This window comes from Artemia sp. Qi Xiang Cuo, chromosome 12 (assembly GCF_049724085.1).
Source record: "Artemia sp. Qi Xiang Cuo chromosome 12, ASM4972408v1, whole genome shotgun sequence".
Taxonomy (NCBI): Eukaryota; Metazoa; Arthropoda; class Branchiopoda; order Anostraca; family Artemiidae; genus Artemia; species Artemia sp. Qi Xiang Cuo.
The window spans coordinates 67,980,219-68,007,013 of NC_142805.1; the positions used below are offsets into that span (position 1 = coordinate 67,980,219).

A 26,795-nucleotide genomic window follows, 5' to 3' on the forward strand; every position below is an offset into this window, starting at 1 on the left:
GCATGGCTGAAAAAATATCTTTTGAAAGTAACTGATCGAAAGCAATTTGGTAACATCCCTAAGTGTTCGACAGCTGATTACCTCGTTAATTTAATTGATTTTATTTTAAAACACCTGGATGAACCGGGAAAATGGATAAATTTCATTGCAATTGATTTCAGAAAAGCATTTGACCTTGTTGATCATAAAATCCTTTTAGAAAAAATGGCAGAAAAAAATATACCCAGCTTTATTATCAAAATCATCAAGAGCTTCTAAACAAATAGAGAGCAAACTGTGAAGTTTAAAGACCAATTTTCCACTCCTCTGCCAGTTTTTTGTGGAATTCCACAAGGAACTGTGATCGGGCCGCTGGGCTTCCTCCTCATGATAAATGAAATCGCTGCTAAGCTGGAGGACAGATGGATATACGTTGACGACTTGTCCTTAACAGAGGTCGTATCTGAGGATTCGAAGAGCAATGCTGCTAGTTTCGTCGACCAAGTTACCTCAGAGGCGGCTGAACTAAACATGGTCGTGAATAACGACAAATGCTCGGTCACGACATTTTCTTTTCTTCGGAATACTCAACCGTCTTTCGAACTTCCTATCGCTTCCGAGCTAATAAGTCATACAATAACTTTACTTGGTGTGGTGATTTCTTCTGACCACTCATGGCAGGAGAATACAAAAACAATTGTAAAAAAAGCTAAAGACGCAATCCAAATGCTAAAAACACTGAAAAAATTTCGAGTTCCTAAGGACAAGCTGAAACTAATATTTTGCACTTTCATCTGCCCCTTAGTTAAACATGCTTGTCAGGTTTGGCACTTTGCCCTTACCCAGGATGAAAGTGATAAAATAGAACAAGTTCAGAAGAGATCACTGCAAATCTTTTAGGACGTTTACCCTCTACCTTACTCCTTTTACCTAAGAGAATTTAAACTTGAATCCCTTTCTTCCCGCCGAGAAAAATTATGCTAAAGATTTGGCTCCTCCCTCCTCCACCATCCCATCTACCGATGATTCCTTCCCCAACATTTTGTCCCTATAAGATTTTGTCCCCCCAGGAAACTGGCTGAGAAGGTTCCAAAACTGACCCCAGTTCACTGTAACACCATATGCTACAGTAAAAGCTTTGTGCCAAGCTTTGTGAAATATTACAATGATCTCTAGTGTTTTTATTCTTACTTTATTTTATCCCACAGTATATATAATATAGCAGTATGACCTTTCCCTATCTCAACCATTATAAAAACCCTGACCGAGGTGCGAGTGCTCCAGAGAACGTATAAACATAAGCGACATAAGATCTTTTCACGGGTAGACAAGTCAGATCTCTGTTGAACGCGAAACTTGGCTTCAATGTTGGAACACTAATTTTGAAGAAACTAATTTTGAATTAATTTATTCCAATACATACATGAAAATCGGTAATTGGTAGTGCAATGTTATTGTTAGATGTTTTTAGGAATTAAAAACAGGTTTCGAAGTCTCAAGTTGGTTTCAAAGGCATTTTGAGAAAGTTTCTGCCAAAATACGCGTTCCAGGGTAATTGGACCGCTAATGGCAGATCAAATGAGAGGAGCTGTTTGTACGCGCCGATATATATATATATATATATATATATATATATATATATATATATATATATATATATATATATATATATATATATATATATATATATATATATATATATATATATATATATATATATAATATAAATTAGCAAACAATAATTAGAACCCAAGTCCTAATATTGGTCTCAATCAGGAGCCCTTATCGTTATCTAAATTCACAAAGTGCAAAGATTTTTAAACAGAGGTGTTTATTGTATAAAGTTCAGGAAAGGTCTGCCCATTTCATACGAAAACATTGATTGAAAACGAAACTAGTCTTATCTCGGCTCTCCGCCAAATCAGGTAATTAGCCTTTTCAAGTTACACAGGAACTACAAACAGAGAAAATAAATATCACGACGTGAAAAAAAAATGACACCCGATCCAGGGGCAGATCCAGAGGAGGGAGGCGAGGAATGCCCCCTACCATAGTCTGATTGTGTGTAGTTTATCAAACTACCGCAAGTTTTTATCGATTAAAACTGATCATAGCGCCAGTTATTGGCCCACTCTATTTTGCCCCCCCCCCCCCCCCGAAAAAAATAATCCTGGATCCACCCCTGAAACCATCACACCTATTCCACCAGTTATTAGAAGAAGAAAAAAAATTCCTTATTTTCACGAATTTCATCAACCCCCGCCCCCATTTTTATAAAATCCTAAATAGGCCAATCAGTTGAGTCCACTGTATATAAATAATATATTAATTCATAATTCGTATATAAATTAAGTAATACCTGTGACATGGGACAGTTTGCAAACCACTTGGCCGGCTCACCAAGTTTTTTTCTGCTTTCGGAATTACGAATAATGTAATTTCTAACCATTTCTCATTGATTGACGCATATACACTAACCCGCTAATGCATAAATAAGTGGGAGGAGCTTTTTGTTCGCACCGAGAATGAAGAGCCAGAAATCATCTGCGGTAAACTTACTGCCTAATTATATAAACTGTGATTTTATCCTGACGAAGTTTTATCAGACAATTTTATTTTGCTATTTATGACTAAGAGACATCATATTTGGGCTTTGCCCACAAGAGCTATGTCTTGTTTTTGAATTAAATGAATTTGGATTTGAATAAATATATATATATATATATATATATATATATATATATATATATATATATATATATATATATTTTATATATTTTATATATATATATATATATATATATATATATATATATATATATATATATATATATATATATATATATATATATATATATATATATATATATATATATATATATATATATATATATATAAATATATATATATATATATATATATATATATATATATATATAATATATATATATATATATATATATATATATATATATATATATATATATATATATATATATATATATATATATACACACACACACACACACACACATATATATATATATATATATATATATATATATATATATATATATATCATCGAAAGAACTTGAATTTCACGTCGAACATAATTCATTGTAAAAAAAAAAATAGTCAACACTTACCATAGTTAAAAAGTCAAAAATAAAAATAAATAGATAACAATAAAATTAATGAAAATTAATAAAAAAATATGATGGGTCGAAATTTAGTTAAAAATTCAAAAAGTCAAAAAGAAAAAATAAATAGATAACAATAAAATTAATGACTAATTTTCCTGGCTATTATATAACTAAAAAAAAACTCGGAACAAAACTCTTCCGATGTCTTTCATGTTTAGCGGGGATAAGAGTCAGTTTGGGAACTTTTTGGGATTCTATACGGGGCAGTCTGTTGCGGGCGGGAAGGTAGGGTTCGGGGATGATGGAACGTAATCCAGGAACAGACAGGGTCTTGGTACCGAAACGAAGGCACAGGAGGTTTCTTCTCTCGGCCAACGTGGTGAGCTTGAACTTACCTAGTAGATAATGATACGGAACCTTCCTTTCACTATTTATGATTCTAAGTGCATGTTTTTGGACATTTTTCAATTTTATAAACATGCTCTGAAGAAAGACCAAAATGCCACATTGGACAAGCAAACTCCAGTATTGGCCGAATAAAAGAACAATAAAGTTGGAGAAGATCCTTAGGGGGACAAGAAAATTTTAACAAATGTTTTAGAAGGGAAACCGAGGGGGAAGCTTGTTTGAGGATGTTTTGAACAGGGGCATCTCACTTCAAGTCAGCAGTAATTGTCACCCCAATTAGTTTAATACATGTGACGGATATTTTGGGAGGAATGGGGTTTGTAAAAGCAGTGGATGATTTTAAAAAATTAATTGTTATAACAGACGATTTATTAGCGTTAACTTTTATCTCCGAGCCAAAAACCTCCAGTGCGATGTCGTCAAGTTATGTCATAGTTGCATTTTTAATACTTAGTCGACAAACCTCAAGTGCAGACAAATCGTCCACATACTTCTCTCAATTTGTGTGGTCAGTCTTGGGACTATTAATCAATATAAGTAATATAATGGGACACTTCAGGGTTCCCTGGGGGACCCCACAAAAGATAGGAAGGGGATCGGATTAAACATTTCTAAATTTAAGCACTCAAGAACGATTTGTTAAAAAGGAGGCAACAATTCTAACTAGAAAGGGACTCACTTGAAACCCCGTCAGCAGTTTATTTACAAGGCTATTGTGGTCAATTAGGTCGAACGCTTTCTAGAGATTAATTAATATAAGATTCAACTAAGTATCAGGGTTTTCAAGATTTTTCAGAATGGTGTCAAGAAGACTAACAAGGTAATGTGAAGTAGATGTCTCCTTCAGGTTACCAAACTGTTGTAAATCAATAAGTTCAAGAATCAATTGGCTAAGAAACCTTCGTACACTTTTGAAAAAACTGGGGTTAATGTGATTGGTCGTACTCCAGTAAAATCGTTCAGGCCTCCCTTCTTTTGGATTGGAGTAAAGTAGCCCAGCTAATGATGGCTTCTCCTTCCAAAGCATGTCATTTGAGAATGGCAGCGTTTAGTTAAAAGCTGAGTCTAAGAAGCGGAGGGGTTTCCTTTTAGAAAGTTTCTAAAACATCGTTTCTTCTCCTCACAAAAGCATAATATTTGCGACCTGAGTTCTTAAATAATTAAAGAAGTCATTATTTCTGAAGCAACCCGAATGTCAGCTAATCGAAACAACAATAATACGAGGAACAATCAAGGGCTCCGAAAAACAAAACTGATTGGGGGGGGGGGTTAAAATTTTTCGATTTTGTTTTCTTAAACAAAGATACAAAACAAAGTATTTTTCAGAATTTAGGGGGAAGAATGTAATTTGACTTTTTGCCACTTTTCTTCAATGGAAATACCAAAAGGGCTAGGGCAATTTTTCAAAATCTATCGGGTAATTGCCTCCATCCCACAACTGGAGCGCCTGGTACAAATTGTGACATCTGCACTGACTTTACGATACTTTTTGTGAAAGCCTATGTAATTTAAGCATTGATGAATCAAATCTGATGTCATATCCAAATGCCCAGCGGGTGATTTCGAGAAGCCAGGCATATGTATTGAATGATATAAGATTTCTAGTGAATAAATAGAATAAAATAAAAAAATTCACTTACTTTGAGGACTTTCCCTTCACAGACGATTTTTCTTCCAGGAGCAATAATCTGGGGACCGTCATCCTGTAGTCGTTTTTGTAGTTCAACCATTCTCTTAATATCGTCGAGCCGACATATCGACAAATTTAAATGATTAGCTACAGTCTCGATGTTGCTAAGAGCGGCTATAATACAGAGGAAGAAAGATTAACTAAGAATTGAGGGGTACAGTTACCAAAATAACAAACGGCCAAAAGTTCCAAAAACATGAGCAGTTTCTTTTCTTCAGGATTGCTTTATTTCTTACTTTTAATACGTTTTAGAATATCAAAAATAAGACTATTTCAATGCGGAACAAATTAGGTATGTTTTTAAGAAAATATATATAAAACAACTCGTGGTAAGGCACAGTAAGTAAGGAGCGACTCGGCCCCATAGTAACTGTGAACAACTAAAAAAACGGAATTTTGTCATAAATTAATGCATCAAAAGAATTGTATTTTTACACTGATTGCAAATACATGATATTCATTAGGTTTAATGTTACTCACTAAAAGCTAAGCGCCTAAGAAAATTTGCCTGATTTTCGAAAAAGGGGGAAAACACCCCCAAAAAGTCAAGCCATTTAATGAAAATCACACCATCAGATATAGCCTATCAGAGGACCCTGCTATAGATGTTTCAGGCTCCCGTCTAAAGAAAATGGGAATTTTGTATTTTTGGCCAAAAGAAAGGTCACATATGCTTGTTTGTTTTTTCCCATGGGTGAGGGGAGAGGGCTGATTCGAACGTAAGATATTCCAGTGCTTTTTATCAAGTGACGAAAAAGATTGGAGCGCAACTAACCCCCCTCCCACGCCCCTTTTTCCGCAAAGACATCCCATAGCTACTTGATTCAGCTTAGTTAAAAGGTCCAACAACTATGCCATTGGGGATGACATGACCCCCCCCCCCTAGTCCCTGGGGAAAGGGCTGTAAGTTATACAATTTGCCCATTGTTTACATTTTCCGGCATGGGTGATCGTATCGAGCCAATGGTCTGATAAGTTTGGGAGAGGGCTCATTCAAACGTAAATTAGATATTCTAGTGCCTTTTTTAAGTGACGAAAAAGATTGGAGCGAATTAGCCGCCCTCTCATACCCCTTTTCCCTCAAAGACATCCGATCAAAATTTTCATACAGCTACTGGATTCAATTTAGTTAAAAGGTCCAACAACTATACCATTGGGGAAGAGATGACCCCCCCCCCTAGACCCTGGTGAAATGGTTGTAAGTTATACAATTTGCCTATTGTTAAAATTTTCCCCAATGGGTGATCATATCGAGCCAATGGTCTGATAAGTTTGGGAGAGGGCTCATTCAAACGTAAATTAGATATTCTAGTGCCTTTTTTAAGTGACGAAAAAGATTGGAGCGCAACTAACCCCCCTCCCACGCCCCTTTTTCCTCAAAGACATCCGATCAAAATTTTTATATAGCTACTTCATTCAGCTTAGTTAAAAGTTCAAACAACTATGCCATTGGGGATGACATGACCCCCCCCCCCTCTAGCCCCTGGGGAAAGGGTTGTAAGTTATACAATGTGCCCTTTGTTTACATTTTCCCCCATGGGTGATCATATCGAGCTAATGGTCTTAGAAGTTTGGGAGAGGGCTCATTCAAACCTATATTAGATATTCTAGTGCCTTTTTTAAGTGACGAAAAAGATTGGAGGGCAATTAACCCCCCTCCCTCATGCCCCTTTAACCTCAAAGACATCCGATCAAAATTTTACTATAGCTACTTGATTCAGCTTAGTTAAAAGGTCCAATAACTGTGCCATTGGGGATGATATGACCTTCCCCCCCTATCCCTGGGGAAACGGCTGTAAGCTATACAATTTGACCATTGTTTACATTTTCCCCCATGGGTGATTATATCGAGGCAATGGTCTTAGAAGTTTGGAAGAGGGCTCATTCAAACGTAAATTAGATATTCTAGTGTCTTTTTAAAGTGACCAAAAAGATTGAAGCGCAGCAACTAGCCCCCCTCCCAGGCCCCTTTTTCCTCAAAGACATCCGACCAAAATTTTCATTTAGATACTTGATTCAGCTAAGTTAAAAGGTCCAACAACTATGCCATTGGGGATGACATGACCCCCCCCCCCCTAGCCCCTGGGGAAAGGGATGTAAGTTATACAATTTGCCCATTGTTTACATTTTCCCCCATGGGTGATTATATCGAGGCAATGGTCTTAGAAGTTTGGGAGAGGGCTCATTCAAACGTAAATTAGATATTCTGGTGCCTTTTTTAAGTGATTTAATTATAAAAATTTCCACAAAATAAGTTTTTCAAAGAAAAGTAATGAACTCCATTAAACAAAAAATGAGCAAAAATAAAATCAAATAATCTACATATCGTGAGATTATCACAAATCAGCATCTATAAATAAATGAAACCCAAAACGAACAGAAATTACAATAAATAACCGAGTCAAACTCAAAACGAGCAGAAATTAACATAAGTTGGGCTCAAAATAAAAAAAAAGAACATAAATTGCACTTTACTGAGAAAAATATAAATATTTTTACTTTTATAACTTTAATAAATCAAATAATATTAACATTTTGATTGCTAAATATCAGTATATGTATAAATAACAATGTACATTCATTTGTATTTTTTTCAATGAAGTGCAAATTACGTTCTGGCCTTTGAAAGGCATAGGGGTTTTGAGCCCAACTTATGTTAATTTATGCTCGTTTTGAGTTTGACTCGGTTATTTATTGTAATTTCTGTTCGTTTTGGGTTTCATTCATTTATCAATTCTGATTTGTGGTAGTTTCACGCTTGGTGGATTATTTGATTTTATTTTTGCTCATTTTTTATTTAATGAAGTTCTTTACTTTTCTTTGAAAAACTTATTTTGTGAAAATTTTTTTTTAATTAATTTTTGTTCGTTTTATATTGACTAGTCTTTGCAGGGAAAAAGAAAATAATACTTTAAATCATTTCGTTTTTTTAAGAATTTATAGTTTGGCCTGCTATTTGTATGCTGGAGAAAAATATTCAGCAATTTTTAACAACATACATTCTTTTAAAAATCTGGACAAGAACAGTAGTGCTTAATTTAGTTTCATACCTTCTGTAGGTGACCCGAAATGGAAAACTTTATATCATTTGCAAAAAAAATCTGTTTACTTTATTTGATAACTAAGATACACTTACGCTATTTTGATTTGGTTAAATTTTAAACGCAGAAGTAGCCCCGAAAGTTTTAACATAACACCCTCAGTCGTCCTTGGGATACTGCTGAGATACCTTATTGGGAATTAGCATTAACACAGTGCATTTTGATTTAATCTTATGGCGACATTTAGCTTTTGAGCATAAAGGCAAATGGGAGGGTAGGCGTGGGAGGGGGATTAGTTTCCCTCCAACTACTTTCGACTATTAAAAAGGGCATCAGCCCTTTCTATTTTCAATCGAATGAGCCCTTTTCGAAGTTCCTACGACAACTCCTTCGATACAAAGTGCGCTGGTCTAAACAACAACAACAACAACAAAAAATATAGTAAACATCGATGTTTACTATAAAGATGTCAATCCTTCCAATCACTTTCGACTATTAAAAAGGACACTAGACCTTTCAATTTCCAATCGAATGAGCCCTTTTTGAGTTTCTACGACAACAAATTCTATAAACACCTTATATGCCCCCAGGGCATAAATTACAACCTTTACCCTAAGGGCTGTGAGAGTGGTTGTCATCCTCTAAGACCTAATATTCAGAATTTCCAACTACGTTAAACAAATTGGCTATCTCAAAACTTTGATTGGATGTATCTGGGAAAATGGTGGGCGTGAGAGGGGCGTTAGTTGCTCTCCAATCACTTTCAACTATTAAAAAAGGCACTATTAGCCCTTTCAATTTCCAATCAAATGAGCCCTTTTGAAGTTTTGACAACAACGCTTTCAATAAAAACCTAATATGCCCCCAGGGCATAACTTAAAACCCATGCCCTGAGAGCTGGGGAGGGGGGGGGTTGTCATCCTCAAAGACCTAATTTCTAGAACTTTCTGCAACGTTGAACAAAATGGCTATCTGAAAATTCTGATTGTATGTGTTTGGGGAAATGATGGGCGTGAGAGGGGGGGTTAGTTACCCTTTAATCAGTTTCGATTATTAAAAATGGCAATAACCCTTTCAATATACAGTCTAATGTGTCGCCTTTCAAGTCCCTATGATAAATGTAACTATAAAAACTTTGTATGCCCCCAAGGCATACTTTACAACCTTTGCCCTGGGGGCTAAAGGGGGTTTGCTACTCTTAGATACACAACTTTTAGAACATTACTATACGTCGTCCAATATGGATAATCCATAAGCTCCATTTGAGTGTTTTTGGTGAAATGGTGGGCGTGAAGGGGGTTAATTACTCTCCACTCACTTTCAACTATTAAAAAGGGCAATTTCAATTTCCTATCAAATGAGCCCCTTTTGAAATTTCTACATCAACTATCTATATAAACTTTATATGCCCCCAGGGCATAACTTACAACCCTTGCACTGAGGGCACAGATGGGGATATCATCCTAAAAGACCTAATTTCAAGAACTTTCGATTACGTTGAACAAAATGGATATCTCAAAATTTTGATTGGATGTCTTTGAGGAAATAGTGGGCGTGAGAGGGGGGTTAGTTGCCCTTCAATCAATTTCGACTATTATAAGGGCACTAGCCTTTTCAATTTTCAATCGAATGAGCCCTTCTTCAAGTTTCTGCAACAAAGATTTCAATAAAAACTTATATGCCCCCAGGGAATAACTTATAACCCTAGCCCTGAAGACTGTGGGGGGAGTGTTCTAATCAAAGTTATAATTTACTGAATTTTAAACTGCGTGGAACAAAATGGCTATCTCAAAATTTTCATTGGATGAGTCTGGGGAAATGGTGGGCGTGGAAGGGGTGTTAGTTGCCTTCCAATCACTTTCGACTATTAAAAAAGAAGGGCGCTAGCTATTTCAATGTCCAATCAAACGAGCCCTTTTTGAAGTTTTTACGACAAGGCGTTCTATAAAAAGCCCTATGTACACCAATGGGATAGCTTAAAACCCTTGCCATGAGGGCTGTGGGGGGTTGTCCTCCTGAAATACCTAATTCCCAGAAATTCCCACTACGTGGAACAAAATGGCTATCTCAAAATTTTAATTGGATGCTTTTGGGGAAAAGGTGGCCGTTAGAGGGGGGTTAGTTGCCCTCCAATCACTTTCGACTATTACAAAGGGCACTAGCCCTTTCAATTTCCAATCGAATGAGCCTGTTTTTGAAGTTTCTACGACAACATTTTCTATAAAAACCTTATATAACCCTAGGGCATTACTTACAACCCGTATCCTGATGGCTATAGTGGAGTTTCCTCCTCAGAAACATTATTTATATTTGAAAATTGACTACGCTAAACAAAATAGTTATTTCAAATTTTGATTGAACGTGTTTGGGGTAATTGTGAGTGTTGAAGGGGCGTTGGGTGCCTGCCAATCACTTTTGACTATTAAAAAGGGGACAAGCCACTCCAATTTCCAATTGAATGAGCCCTTTTCAAAGTTTCTACGACAACTTTTTCGATACGAAGTGCCCTGCTCTAAAGGAAAAAAACAATGAAAAATACATTGTGCCAACATTGTTCTTATATGCCCTCAGGGCATAACTTAAAACCCTTGGGCCGAGGGTTGTGGGGGAGTGTCCTCCTCAAAAACATATATTCTATGTGGAAATCAACTACGCTGAACAAAATGGCTATCTAAAAATTTTGATTGGATGTGTTTTGGGGGATGATGGGCGTGGGGGGGGGGGGGGTAGTTGCCTTCCAATCACTTTCGACAATTAAAAAGGACACTAGCCACTCCAATTTCCAATCGAATGAGCCCTTTTCGAAGTTTCTATGATAGCTCATTCGATACGAAGTGCCCGGGTATGAAAAAAAAATAAAATAATACATTGTGCAAACATCGTTCTTTACTTAGGCAGCGCTATTGCGCTGCCTATGACGAAAAAGATTGGAGCGCAACTAGCCCCCCTCCCACCCCCCCCCTTTTTCCTCAAAGACATCCGATCAAAATTTTCATATAGCTACTTGATTCAGCTTAGTTAAAAGGTCCAACAACTATGCCATTGGGGATGACATGACCCCCCCCTAGCCCCTGGGAAAAGGGCTTTAAGTTATACGATTTGCCCATTGGTTACATTTTCCCCCATGGGTGATCATATCGAGCCAATGGTCTTAGAAGTTTGGGAGAGGGCTCATTCAAACGTAAATTATATATTCTAGTGCCTTTTTTAAGTGACGAAAAAGATTGGAGCGCAACTAACCCCCCTCCCACGCCCCTTTTTCCTCAAAGACATCCGATCAAAATTTTCATACAGCTACTGGATTCAGCTTAGTTAAAAGGTCCAATAACTATGCCTTCGGGGATTATATGACCCCCCCCCCCACAACCCCTGGGGAAGGGCCGTAAGTTACGCAATTTCCCCATTGTTTACACATAGTATCTGTCATCACAAAATATACACATTTTTTGGGGAGGAATTTTTTGAGGGAGGGGGGATTTTCCATGGGGCAAATTTTCTGTGGGCAAGGAGGTTTCCGAGGGGAATTTTCTAGGGCAAATTTTAAACAGGGTGGGAGGGGGATATCCCGGCATGCTTTAAAAAATGATTAGAAATTAAGGACTTTAAGACTTTTGCAACACACCGCAGGGCCGACGCAAGGACCTTAGTAGTCAAGAAACATCGTTAATCCGATAGAAGGCAATTTACTTTAAGACTTTAGCGTAAAGAGGCAGGATTGAAGAAGGGGCAGCCCCCCTCATATACGGAATAATTTCTTTTTGTTGTAAGTTTTAATGTTGCTCCTCACTTTCAGTTGAAAAAACAATTTTCTTTTTTTATTTAATACATATCCAGGTCAAAGTGAACTTGTCTAAGACCAAAATAATGCCTGTGGACAAGGCATCCTCCAGCCTCCCGACATCTATAGAAGTGTGTGGCCAGAATGTTGAGATAGTCAAGCAGTTCATCTGCCTTGGATCAATTGTCTGCTCAAATAGAAATCTAGATGCAGAGATATCAGCAAGGTTGGAAAAGGCGAATGCCGCCTTCCGAGAACAATAAATCAGAAACCCCAGATGATCCGGCTGACGAAAGCACGAATCTACTCTGCCTCGGCAGCTAGGGTTATGCTGTACTCGTCAGACACTTGACCTATGACTCAGACACAGATGATCAAGGTAGATGCTGTCGAGACGAAACACTTCCGCAAAATCGAACGCGTTTGATGTTTTGGTAGAGAACCCAGAGATTGTCCGGTCTTTTGAATTGTCATCCTTGTCTGAGCATCTCAAGTCTTCTTCGCTGTGTTGACACGGTCATCTACCCCACCTGCTAACACACACGCCCGCTCGACTCATCTTCAACTTCAATCCAACTACAAATAGGTGGAAACACCCCAGAGGTAAGCCACGCACAAGATGGGCGGACGTCATCCGCGGTCGACTCTCTCTATCAGGAACGTCAACCCCGACGAGGATCCAACCCTAGCCCAGGACAGAACACTCTGGGGACGATAAACGGCACTGACGTCTGGTTCCCTTTACGCTGACAACGTTGCCAAGCAAGAATTTTAAGTCAAAGTAATTCAAGTCAGGTCTATGTAAATGAGGATAGACGGTAAACTATTTCAGGCAGATTGCGCATACAGAAGGGAAATAGAAAAGGTAATAGACCATTACAATTTTATAGGTACACTAATCTTATTATAATCAATTCAGTATTTTATTATAAAATAGCCCTTAAGTATTGTGAATAAGCCATGAAACAGTTTCTTAAAATCTAGTAGCCTTTACGCCAGTCAATAATCATTTCACAGTTGTCATGTGATATGGTAATTCCACCCTAGTTCCTGGTTTAGAAATTAGAATCCAAATTTGTCATTTGAATTCTGCATCACGCAAGGTTTTCATGTTATTAAATTTTAATAGGTACTCCCAAAATTTTTGGGGTGTCTGCGAGACAATCTGCGACACAATTTCCGATGTAGGTAGAATTTGTGGTAAAATCTGAATCAGGCTTTACAAATGCTGTGCTAAATACCAATCTAAATTTCAAGGTTCGGATTCCAGTAGGCACTTGAAATAGTAATAGACACAAATAGAGTTACGTAATAGATACAGCTCCAGCAATCTTAAAGTACTAAAGACAAGGCCGTATCCAAGGGGAGGGGGGTAGTTAGTTTGACCCCCCTCCTCCCGAAATGTTTGTGACTCGAAAAACCTCTCGGACTCGTTAGCCCCCCCCCCCAAAAAAAAAAAATCCAGGATATGGCCAAGACTAAGGACATCAAAATAAAAAGAATTTTGGCCCTGGATCCATCTTAGGTTAATTCAGGCCTGAAAACCACGATTTACTTTTCTTTTGGTTGTTTCAAAACTATGAAGCTTTTGGGCAGTACCGCATTCTCGACAGTGTTGCCACGTTGAACAGTGGAAACAAAGATAAAGATGCAGATAAAATTTGAGAGCGCCTTTCGTACGTAAAAATTCGATCATTAACGATCTCTTGATTCTAAGTATTATATCACCTTCAAAGATCTTTAATGATCTATGTGGAGTTTCACCTAATATTGTTGATTCAATAAACAGTGGAGACCCAAATGTGATCCCTGTAAAAGCGTTAGTTTTATTTCCTGATGATACTAGTCTTACGGTATGCGCGAGAACTGAAAAAGAGTTGATCCAAGCAGTTGAACATTATATAAGTTTGATTGAAAAGTGGACTAGGTTGAATAAGCTGAAAATAAATTTTAAGAAGTCTAATTTTGTGTTGTTTGCTCGTTCTAAAACTTATTATCCTTGGATGGATAAGTTGAGGTGTGGAAATTCGTTTATTAATAGAGTGCACTCGACTAGTTATTTAGGCTTTATTGCGGATGAGACACTTAGTTTTTCAGATCATATAAATTTTATAACATCTAAAATTGCCCGTAATGTTGGATTTATTAGGAAATCGAAGCACATTTGGCCGAAAATTGTCCTTAGACTTTTGTAATTTTCACTTGTCAATTGTTACCTTTTATATTGCTGTTCGGTATGGTCTTCAACTTTTCAATCCCATCTTAAACGACTTAGAGCTTTGCAGAATTCTACCATTAGGATTTTAGCAAATTATGGACCGAGAGATTCAGTGAGAAATGTTTATTTGAAACTGAATATTCTTCCTGTTGCAGGTATATTCCTTTTTTATCGATCTATGCTAATGTTTGATATTATTAATAACTTTACCTCAGAGTGTTTTAATGGCATGTTTATAGCTGGTGTGGATCTTCACAATTATAATACAAGATATGCAGATGCATTCCGCCGGCCGTAGTTTGAAACAACCCAGTCTAATTTTACTTCTCCTCATGTTTTGCCGATCTCCTGGAGTTATTCACAAATAGGGGCTGTGCGCGAGAATAACCGTAGTAGTTTCTAGGGGAAAGTGAGGGATTCATGTAAGAATATTTATCAGTTTGTTTGATTTTTTTATTTTTGGTTTTTTTAGTAGTTGCGTTGTTTTGTTTGCCCGTCGGCGGGGGATAATGTTTTGTTTTTGTTTATTTATATTGAATTATGTGTTGGAAGTTGGAGTTGGCCTAACGAACCGAAAGGTTCCTTGGCGTTTGTTTTTTGTAATTTATGTTTAAATAAAATTATGCTCCTGAAAAAAAAAAAAAAAAAGGAAAGCTACTTCTTCTTAAGCGGTTTGGTGCCATATGTTCTTAAGTTTTTCTTTTTTTTCTGATTTATTACACATGTTTCATTTTCTTTTTTTGGCAGCCGTACAACACAGTATGATAACCAAATATAGTCGTCTAAGTTTTCACTTAACCAATTAAAAAATCAGACTTCATTTTCATAGTCCATGGTACTCCCACCTATACAAACGTCATTACAAAGTTATTATAAGGCTCATATATAGGTTCTTGAAGTCGCTAGTATTCTATAGTTAAAGTTAGACGACTGGCTGACATGCTACTCTGAGTGATTAAAATATTTTGATTTTATTATTAAATTCAAAAGGAAAGGTCGCACCAAGAAATTAATGAAAGGCTTTAAAATATACAAATTGTCCCTAGCAAAGAACATTTCCTTCGAGCGGCACCAACAATTTCCCAGGAGACATATTTTGAAAGAAAAAAATATTTCAAACAAATGTTGCTCATGGAAATACTTTTATCAAATATTTACAAATACCATACAAAACTGCATTGGATGTACAATAGCCAATAAAGATAATAAGGAGTTTAACTCTAAACAGAATAAACGTCGAAAATGCAGTGAAAATGAAGGCAAAAGTCCTCAAGTTTCTACAACAACTAAATTGAAAAATTGAATGGAAATAGCAACCATGATTGTAATAACAACCAAGAATGATATGCAATAAACGATTTATGGACCGGTTATACATAGTCGACAGCAAAACAAGTTTAACCAATTTCAACTTACAAGGTAAAGAAAAAAAGATATTGGCCTTTACAGTCCCTACCGGCAGTGTTGATTTCTGATTCTTGACTCTTCAGCCAGGAAGTGCAATGGGAGATTGGGGGTCCGTCATCCTGTGATTTCAAGCTGGGTCGGCTCTGGCTGAGCTTACAAAGTCATGCCACCAACCCCCGTTCCAAACTAAATAATCAGCGACACCAGGACTCGAACCCTCGTCCGCACAGACAGAGCATTTCAAGACTAGCGCGCTATCTACTCGGCTAGAACGGCTTTGGGATGGAACATAAAATTTGTGACCATGATAGTCCATGAGAGTACTGAGATTGATCGGAACCGATATACCTAGAGGTATTAGACACCTACAACTGACAAGACAGGGAAGAAAGGGGAGGAGGAGGCTTTGGTCCTGTAGCTTTCAAAATCTCAGTAATTAATTGTTGGACCTTCAATTTCTTATATTTTCAGTAGCTAACTTACCCATTCGCATATATTCTGTTCTGCTCTTTCCAAAGTAACCATTATCTTCTTCACAAACCAATTTTCAGTCAAAAATCTTACCTTTGAGTTCGTGGCAATAACCTCTGTCGTCCTCCTTGCAGAGAGACAGGAGCTCACTGAGAAGTAGCTTGTAGCGGGGTATTCTCTGGATTGGTGTTATCAATAGAGACTCAAGCTTGCAGCCCACTTCTGGACGAGATTCTTGACGCAGTAAAAAGCATAAAAAGTCTTTTCTTGTCTTCTTTAAGGCCTAAAAGGAAAGGAAACTAATTTTACGAATAAAAATTTTCTTTTTTGCAGTTTACCTTCGGATTCTTTTGTTGCACAAGTCTAGTCCACATTTTTCGTTACTATTTTTGGTTCTTAGTTCATATATTCTTAGCATAGGGGTGATTAATGTGGTAAAGGAAGAGACGATGGACCTATTCAACTAGAAAATATATCAAACGGTGCAACAGATAAACTACAGTTCAAGATCATTTTTTAAAAATAGACCTCCAGGAAAAGCATAGTTCCATCTCCTCTTACTCCAACACAATCACGACCCTAATCGCCTCCACCCTTAGCACCTAACAAATTATAATCACTACTTCCATCACAAACACTAGTGATGGTAGAACCCACCTTTGAACCTCTACCACCATTATTGTCATTTAACACGATCAGTTACTCCACAATCAGCATGACCAACATAACCACCATCATTAATCTAATACTAGCGAATAAGTTGCTTCTTACCAAAGTAGCACTATCATTGAGACTAGTAAAGCGATTTATGTTTTTTCTCAACTGAATTTAGTGCGAGGCTGTCAAACTTTCTCATGCTGAAAATTACTGATGGCATAGATTCCTTCAGGAAGGCAAGAAGACAGTACGGGTTGGGTTTTCAGCCTTTAGGCAAACCTCACCATGAAAAATTGAATATTTCTCTCCTCAGTTGAAAGCCATGTCCAATGTTTGTGCAAACATGTTTGCATAAACATATTTGTGCACGACACTTTATTACGACAACATATTTCACGACACTACTGGCAAAACCTGAATGCTCCAAAAAAAATAAAAAAAGAGAGAAAAAGGAATACTTTGGTAAGAAAAGCACATCTGTTTTTAACAAAATATATATCAAGTTGGGAAATATAAATGTTTACTGAATCAAATTGTTTATCAAGTTTACTGAAAAAATATAAATGTTTTTACTTTTATAACTTTAATAAATCAGGTAATATTAACATTACTAAATATCAGTATGTGTATATTAAACTGACAATGCACATTCATTTGTATTTTTTTTTCAGTAAAGTGCAAATTATGTTCTGGCCTTGGGAAAGCATAGGGGTTTTGAGCAATACTCATGTTAATTTCTGCTCGTTTTGAGTTTGACTCGGTTATTTATTGTAATTTCTGTTCGTTTTGGGTTTCATTTATTTATCGATGCTGATTTGTGGTAGTTTCACTCTTGGTAGATTATTTGATTTGAATTTTGCTCATTTGGTTTAATGGAGCTCATTACTTTTCTTTGAAAAACTTATTTTGTGGAAAAAGTTTTTTTTAAATTAATTTCTGTTCGTCTTATATTGACATAGTCTTTTCAGGGAAAAAGAAAATAATTCTTTATATATTTTCGTTTTTTTTTAAACTTTATAGTTTGGCCTGCTATTTGTATTCTGGAGAAAAATGTTCAGCAATTTTTAACAACATGCACTCTTTTAAAAATCTGGACACAAATAGTAGTGTTTAATTTAGTTTCATACCTCCTCTAGTTGACATGAGATAGAAAACTTGATACCATTCGCAAAAAAAAAAAAAATGTTTACTTTCTTAGATAGCTTGGATACACTTACGCTATCATGATTTGGTTAAATTTTAAGAGCAGAAGTAGCCCCAAAAGATTGAACATAATAGCCTCAGTCGTTCTTGGGATACTGCTGAGATGCCTTATTGGGAATTAGCATTAACACAGTGCATTCTGATTTAATCTTAAGGCAACATTTAGTTTTTAAACATAATGGGTAAATGGGATAGTGGGCGTGGGAGGAGTACTAGTTACCCTCCAATTACTTTTGACTATCGAAAAAGGGATTAGCAATTTCTGTTTTTAACCAAGTGAGCCCTTTTTGGAGTTCACAAGACAGCTTCATTGATCTAAAGTGCCCTAGTCTAAACAAAAAAAAAAAGGGAAAAAGAATAATATACTGTACCCACATTGATCTTTACTATAAAAATGTCAAGCCTTCCAATCTCTTTCGACTATTAAATAGGGCACTAGCCCTTTCAATTTCCAATCTAATGAGCCCTTTTTGAGTTTCTACGACAACGCTGTCTTTGAACACCTTATATGCCCCCAGGGCATAAATTACAACTCTTGCCCCGAGGCCTATGAGGGGGTTGTCATCCTAAAAGACCTAATTTACAGAACTTTCAACTACGGTGAACAAAATAGCTATCTCATAATTTTGATTGGATGTGTTTGGGGAAATGGTGGGTGTGAGAGGGGCGTTAGTTGCTTTCTAATCACTATCAACTATTAAAAAAGGCACTAGCCCTTTCTTTTGGAATGATTCCTTTTGGAAGTTTGAACGCTTTCTATAAAAGAAAAAATATATGCCTCCAGGGCATAACTTACAACCCTTGCCTTGAGGGCTGTGGGGGGAGTGTCATCCTCAAAGACATAATTTCCAGACATTTTAACTACGTGGAACAAATGACTATCTCAAAATTTTGATTAGATGTGTTTGGGGAAATGGTCTGTGTGAGAGGGGTGTTAGTTATCCTCCAATAACTTTCAACTATTAAAAAGGGCACAAGCCCCTTCTAATTTCCAATCGAATTAGCCCTTTTTGAAGTTTCTACAACATCACTATCTATATAAACCTTATATGCCCCCAGGGCATAACTTACAACCCTTACCCTGAGGGCTATGAGGGGGTTATCATCCTCAAAGACCTAATTTCCAAAACTTTTAACTACGTTGAACAAAACGGCTATCTGAAAATTTTGATAGGATGTGTTTGGGGGAAAGGTCGGTGTGAGAGGGGGGTTAGTTGCCCTCCAATCACTTTCGACTATTAAAAAGGGCACTAACCCTTTAAATTTCCAATCGAATGAGCCGTTTTTCAAGTTTCTAAGACAAAGCTTTTAATAAAACCTTAAATGCCCCCAGGGCATAACTTACAACCCTTATCCTGAGGGCTGTGGGGGAGTGTCATCCTCTTAGTTATAATTTCCGGACCTTTCAACTACTTTGAACAAAATGTCTATCTCAAAATTTTGATTGGATGTGTTTGGATAAATGGTGGGCGTGGAAGCAGTGTTAGTTGCCTTCCAATCACTTTCGACTATTAAAAATGGCACTAGCCATTTCAATTTCCCATTAAATGACCCCTTTTTGAAGTTTCTACGACAACACTTTCTATAAAAAACCTTATTCGCCACTAGAGCATAACTTACAACCCTTGCCCTGAGGGCTGTGGGGGGTTGTCATCCTCAAAGACCTAATTTCCAGAACTTTTAACGGCGTTGAACAAAATGGCTCAAAATCTCAAAATCAATCTCAAAATTTTGATTGTATGGGTTTGGGGAAAAGGTCGGCGTGAGAGGGGGGTTAGTTGCTCTCCAATCACTTTCGACTATCAAAAAGGGCACTAGCCCTTTGAATTTCTAATCGAACGAGTCTTTTTTGAAGTTTCTACGACCGCGCTTTCTATAAAAAACCGATTATGACCCCAGGACATAAGTTACAACCCTTGCCCTGAGGTCTGTGGGGGAGTGTCCTCTTCAAAACATAATTTCTGTCTGGAAATCAACTACGCTTAACAAAATGGCTATCTCAAAATTTTGATTAGATGTGTTTGGAGAACAGGTGGGCGTGAAAGGGGTGTTAGTTGCCTTCCAATCACTTTTGACAATTAAAAAAGGCACAAGCCACTCCAATTTTCAATCGAATGAACCTTTTTCTAAGTTTCTACAACAACTCCTTCGGTACGAAGTACCCTGGTCTAAGACCAAGAAACCAAAAAAAAATAAAAAATAATACATTGTACCAACATCCTTTTTTACTTAGACAGCGCTATTGCGCTGCCTATGATTGCGTCCACGGCACATGGAAATATGTCCTTTTGAAATAAAATGTGTCCAGTTGGCAACCCTGATATTTACACAAACATGTGCAACCCTGTTTGTGCAAATATTATAAGTGGTTAGTTTCTGGCAGGATCCAGGGGAGCCGCTCGCTTCTCATGAAGTCTTAATGCTTTCAATAGTTTAAATAATAAGAAAATTGCAACATGGTATGCAGCGATATTGAAGGACTTTGTGGTTCAAGAGTTTCGTTCCAGAGCTAAAAAAAAGGAATTTGATGATACAAAATTCATATACGAGAGCAAAACGCCAATGTCCGGTTTTCTCTGGAGCCTAGACAGTGTCCGAGGTGTCCTGTTTCCTCTTGAACCACCTATGTCCAGCGTTTCTTGCACCGGAAACGAAGCGCCAATCCATGTATTGGAAGAGCCCAACTTCACCAAGAGCCAAAAAAGTTCAAATGAGCAAATCAAAATTTAAAGCAATGATGATTGTATTTTATATCTATGGGATTGTGCACCTTCACTGGGTTCCTCAAGTTAAAACAATTAATCAATATTAGTTTAGTTCAATTCAATTAATTCAAATAAAAATAAAACACAACACCAATAATAATAAAGATCCTGGAAGCGAACTTGGAAGTTCCTTGAGTACTTTCTAAACTAAGTGAAAAAGTAAGGAAAAAACGACAAAAAAACGTGAAGGGGCAAATCACGGGTTTTCCACAAGCAAATGCGCCAGCTCAATCCAAGGTATCTATCAACGGGTTCCTAGCCAAGAACAACATTCCACTGTTAGGACATCCACCTTATTCACCAAATGTTGTACCGTATGACTTTTTCTGTTCCCTAAGGTGGAATCTACATTCAAAGGGACAATACTCAAGCCTGTTGAAGCTTTAAAAGAGAAAACGGCACGTGTCCTGAAGGAGCTGACTTCTACCACTGTTTCCAACAATGAAATATTCACATGGAGCGTTGTATGGATAGATAAGGAGTTTATATTGAGATAGAGAAAGAGAATAGAGAAGGAGGAGAGAAGGAGATAGAGAAGGAGTAGTATATTATACATTACACAAAAAAGATATATCTGAAAGATCTGAAAACTGCAAAGATGGGATCCGGTTAAGTACTTTGAATTGACAGGCTTTCAAAATATGCCGAGATATGTCAAAATATACACCCTTTTGGAGGACTTGCAATCTAAAGCAAACATTATCTACAACTCGCAATCCCATCTTCAGGGGGACAAGATAATTTTTATACCAAAAACTTGGAACATATAATTATTAATTTTGAGTTGTGTTAGAGAATAGCAGGCATGGAAAATGCAAAAACTAATTTTTGTTAAATTTATAATTGGGTTTATTCATAAAAAAAAATACATTCATTACAACAATACCCAGAGGTTATAGCCTGTACTAAACACAATGTAATATTAACAAAAGCAAATAGGCTAAAACAAGAAGAGAAGAGGAAGGAGAGAAAAAAAGATAAACAAACTCGACTTACACGGTCTCAGACATATGACTGGATCGAGTTAAGAAGGGGAAAACTAGGTAATAAATGTGGAAAATACAAAAATTATACAGGAACAATCCCGGGATCTTGGAGTGCACAAGCAAAGCATATAGCACAAAGGTACCATGCATAAAGCGAGAAAAATTTCTCTCGCTTTGTCCTGTGTATATGCCTGAATGTGGCACCCTATTAAATATATTCTTTTTCTAAGTAAACTGTTAAATTGCATGTTATTGCTCAAGATTTATAATGCTTGTCAAAAAAGGAATTTTGAATTTTCCGATTCTGTGTCCATAATGCCAGAGCAAAACTTAAAAAATTCAAAAATTCATAATAAAAATTCCATAATGAACCTTCAAAACTTTACTTTGAAGAGCAAAACTTCCTAATGGTAGAGAAGAACTTAGCTTCTGTGAAACGAGTTTATTATTATTTTTTAATTTAAAAAAAATTCTTGTTTTTCTCTTAATTTTTCCTTTTTTTCAAATGAGTCAATATGAGTGCAACAATCTTAAGCAATGTTCTCAGAGAATTTTTGCATAAAAACGTTGTCATATAGGCAGAGCCGTTCACAGGAGGGGGGACAATCTAGGCAGCTGCCCTGGCACCATGTCAGCGGGGGGGGGGGGGTGACACAGTGGCTGGGAAGTTGCCAACTTTGACCACACTTTTCACTTTGATTCAGCTTTTTTTGCTTATATCCAAGTCCGGAGGGGCGTTGTAAATAATTTTCCACAGGGCACCACCAATCCTAGGAGCAGCTCTGCATGCAGGCAAGTATCTAGTTTACTACAGTTTTGGATCAGATATTTAAATGAGTATCTTTAGTTAATAGAATTTTACTTAAATAGAGAAAAGATTCTTATTTAGCCACTGGTAAAAATGTATTATAGTTATTCTAAAGAGACATCCTTTTTTTAATTCTCTTTAAAGTTTTTTTCTTCTTCAGGGGATTTTGCTTTCATTCAGATATTAACAAGAAATTCCATCACGAATTCTCTTGGTCATTTTAGCTCTAAAAAAGTGACTCTCTTCTCACAAAACATAGCTTGGCTCTCCTGGGATAATACCCCTGATGTTCGTGTTCCATGATCAATAAGAGAAAAGCGTTTTACGGGTACAAACAATATTGAAGAGTCAAAAACCATTATCTTACTTCTAAACGACCAATTATCCTTTCATAGTCTTGTGCATATGCTGAATATAGCTTCAAAAAGGGTCCAGTTGATATGAAGGCCTTAGAAATGCCTTCAATGGTGTTGTCTATAGCATGAATCAATACAGCATTAGTTTGGTATATTGGATCTAAGTGACCAAATATCAACAAATGATCTTTCTTATCCAAGATATCTGATGAGGGCTCAGCAAAAAACTAGAAAAAAAATAATAATTAATTCTGGAATTATATGGTAATGCAGAGTCAAAAGCTCTAATTAGAAAGGAATTACATAGCAACCTCTAGCCCGATGTTTCATGTAGACACAGTCACAATTCCAAGTAGTCACACGTATTCGCAGTCCCAAGTAGTCACAGGTATTCGCAGTCCCAGTCACTGTTTCAAGTATTCGTAGTCACAGTAGCAAGTAGTTGCAGTCGACGTCATAAGTAGCTGCAGACGCAAAACGTTGGTACAGTCAAAATCTTATGTAGTTGTAATCGCTGTTCCCAGCAGTCACAGTCGCAGTCACAAGCATTTGGAGTCACAGTTTCAAGGAGTCAGAGTCACAATTAGTTGCAGTCGCAAATATTCGTAGTCACAAACGCAAGCAGTTACAGCCTTAAATAGTCGTAGAAGCATTAGGAGAAATATTATTAGCATAGGTAACATTTGTAGCATCCCTGAAAGACTAATTTAATACCTCAGCCATCCCTGAAATATTGTTGATACGCCCTTTTGACAAACTGAATGCATATAATGCGTTTTGATTTCCTTTTTTTCAACACGCACCCTAACATCCCCCGAGAGTTTCACCTTAATACCCTTAGCCATTCAACAGATATTGCAGATACGCCATTCTAAAATCCTTATTTAATTAAAGTTTACTTCAACATGACCTGAAAGTTTGAGCTTAATTACTTTATCAGTTCCTAAGATATTGCAAATACATCCTTATGACAAACTTGGATGGACATAGTGTCTTTTGATTCAGTTTAATATCCCCAGTAACATGCTTTGAAAGTTCCAACGTAACACCCATAGCTGTCCCTAGGATATTGCCCATGTACCCTTTTGACTATCTGGACATGCTTTTGATTTATTTTTAAACCCCCTCAACTTTCCCAGAAGATAAAAACTTAAAAACCTTTTCAGTTCCTTGGACATTGTATTTATGCAGCTTTTACAACCTGGATTCACTTAAACCCTTCAATTTAGTTCAGCAGTAGCAGCAGCAGTAGTAGTGAGAACGGTAGTAGTATGAGCCCATAGAGTTTCAATTAAATACACACAGCGGTTCCCGAGATATTCCTGATACATCTTTTTGATAACCAGCATGCACATAGTGCATTTTGATTTACTTGTATAGCAACATACAACTTCCCTGAAATTTTCTACTTTATACCCTATTCCAGTCATAAAATATCCAGCCTATGCCATTTTCACAACCTGGATGCACTTAAACTATTATGATTTAGTTCAGTAGTACCAATAGTAATAGTAGAAGTAGTAGCAAAAGTGGTAGTAATATTAGTAGCCTTGAAAGTTTAGCTTAATACCCTAAGGCATGGCTGGCCAGGCTGGGATATTGTTGATACAGCCCTTTAATAGCCTCCATGTATATAGTGTGTTTTAATTTAGTTCAACATCCCTTTCAAGTTTCCCTGAAAGCTTCAACTTATTCCTTTAAGCTGCTCCTGAGATATCACTGATATGCCTTTTTGACAACCTGCATGCACATAGTGTGTTTTCATTTAGCACAACACTGCAATCACCATTCCATGAAAGTTTTATCTTAATGTCCTTAGCATTAGCAATAGTAGTAATCATAGTAGCAGTAGGAACAAGGGGAGTGGGAGTAGTAGTAGCAATAGAAGTATTAGTATTCACATAGTCCCTTTTTGGTTAGTTCAACATCCCCTGATTGCTTCAACTTAATAGCCTAAGCTAATCCTGAGATATTGCTGATACGCCCTCTTAATAACCAGCATGCACATAATGTTTTTACTTAGTTCAACGTCCCCCGCAACAATCCCCGAAAGTTTTCACCTTAATACCATTAGCCTAAGTAATAGCAGTACCATTAGAAGCAGCAGCAGTAGTAGTAGCATTCACATAATGCCTTTTGGTTAGTTCAACTTCTTTCCTACAAATGCCCTGAAAGTGTCAACTTAATACTCTAAGCTGTTCTTGAGATATTGCAGATGCCTCCTTTTGACAACCTGCATACACATAGTGTGTCTTGATCAGTTCATTCCCTAAACATTCATATAAACATTTCCAGAAAATGTCTCCATAATACCCTTGCCCTTAGTAAACGAAGCAGAATAGCAGTAGAAGTAGTAGTAGTAGCATGGACATAGTGCCTATTGGTTAGTTCGACATCCCCCCTAATATGTCCTGAAAGTTTCAACTTTATATTACAAGCTGTTCCTGAGATATTACTGATACACCCTTTTGACAACCCACAACACATAGTGTGTTTTGATTTAGTTCAATTTCTTTCTCAATATACCCTAAAATTTTCATCTTAATGCACTTAGCCATAGAAACAGTAGCAGCAATAGTAGTAGTAGCGGTGGTAATAATAGTAGTAGCAGCAGTAGTAGTAGCAGTTGAAAGTTTCAACTTAATACTCTAAACCATCCCAATGATATTGCTGATATGCCCTTTTTAAAACCCGTATGCACATAATGTGTTTTTATTTAGTTTAACTTCCTCCTCGACTTTCCCTGAAATTATCGCCTTAGTACTTTTAGCCTTAGTTGTAGTCACAGCAGAAGTAGTAGTTGAAGTAGAACTAACATGCACATTTTGCCTTTTGGTCAGTTAATCACCCCTCATCAGTCTCTCAAAGTTCCAAATTAATACAACACGCTGTTCCTGAGATATTCCCCTTTGACAACCTGCATGCATATAGCGCATTTTGATTTGGTTCAACTCTCCCCACAACATTCCCTGAAAGATCCACCTTAATCTCCTTAAATGCCTTTTTTGACACCAAGGGTCAAAAGTTGAAGGGAATATTGTTCCCTTCCCAATAACAAATACTAGCCTATTTGTAAACTATGGGGGATTTGCATAACTTACAGCTCTTGCCCTAAGGACAGGGGGGAGGGGTTGTAATCCCAAGAGGCATAGTTATTGGACGTTTCAACTATGCTGAACAAATGGTTATCTCAAAAATAAATTATGTCTTTGGGGTAATAAGGGGTTCAAGGAAGGGGGTGGGGACTGGTTGCCCTTCAATGTGGCTGGGCAAGCCCAGGACTTCCGTCCCTCCTGAAGGGAACATTATGACATAGTCCTCAGGAATCTTGTGTAGGGGTAAAAATTTCTTTAGTTAATCAAATTGTCAAACTTAGTTTGATGAGTTTTATTTTTAACCTCATTCAATTTGCATAGCTCTTAATATAACAAAGCTCATTTAGTATTTTTTTTTTTCGTCAGGGAATATTTCATTTTGGCCCTTTTTACAATCTTTTAATACCTGCAAAGATCTTAGTTACTGTCTATTAAACCAGAATTTGAGAATTTAGTATTCATGGAGGATTTTGTACAATTAGAACAACTTTTTAAAATTAGGATGTAAAGTTTTATTGTTGTATGTCTTTAAACCCTACTTAGTCTAAGGTTATATCTATGCTCAAGATCTTCGGATTTTAAAACCCTTCTGTATTCTATTTTCTACATTTTCAGTTTTCTGATTTAGTAGCATCCGTTGAGATGTGGGTGGTGGGTTGGAGAGGCATGTGTCCCCTGTTTTTTGTCCATGCCTAGATTTTGAAAAATACCTTTTTGGGGTATTCTCTTTGGAGAAGGGGTTTAAGCCCAACCCCCCCCCCCAAAAAAAAAAAGAAGAAGAAAAATCTAG

General features: G+C 36.9%; 1 protein-coding gene across 2 annotated transcripts in view; it reads right to left on the reverse strand.

Moving 5' to 3' along the window:
- The window catches only part of LOC148946434 (putative protein tag-52), a 55,679-nt gene that overhangs the window by 20,001 nt on the left and 8,883 nt on the right, over nt 1-26,795 (reverse strand). For both annotated transcript variants that reach the window (XM_089098457.1, XM_089098456.1), the window contains exons 2-4: nt 22,922-23,137; nt 16,229-16,418; nt 5,171-5,334 (exon numbers count right to left, since the gene is read on the reverse strand). In XM_089098457.1, coding sequence (XP_088954583.1) covers nt 5,171-5,334; nt 16,229-16,418; nt 22,922-23,137 — 570 coding nt within the window. The remainder of the gene's footprint in view (nt 1-5,170; nt 5,335-16,228; nt 16,419-22,921; nt 23,138-26,795) is intronic.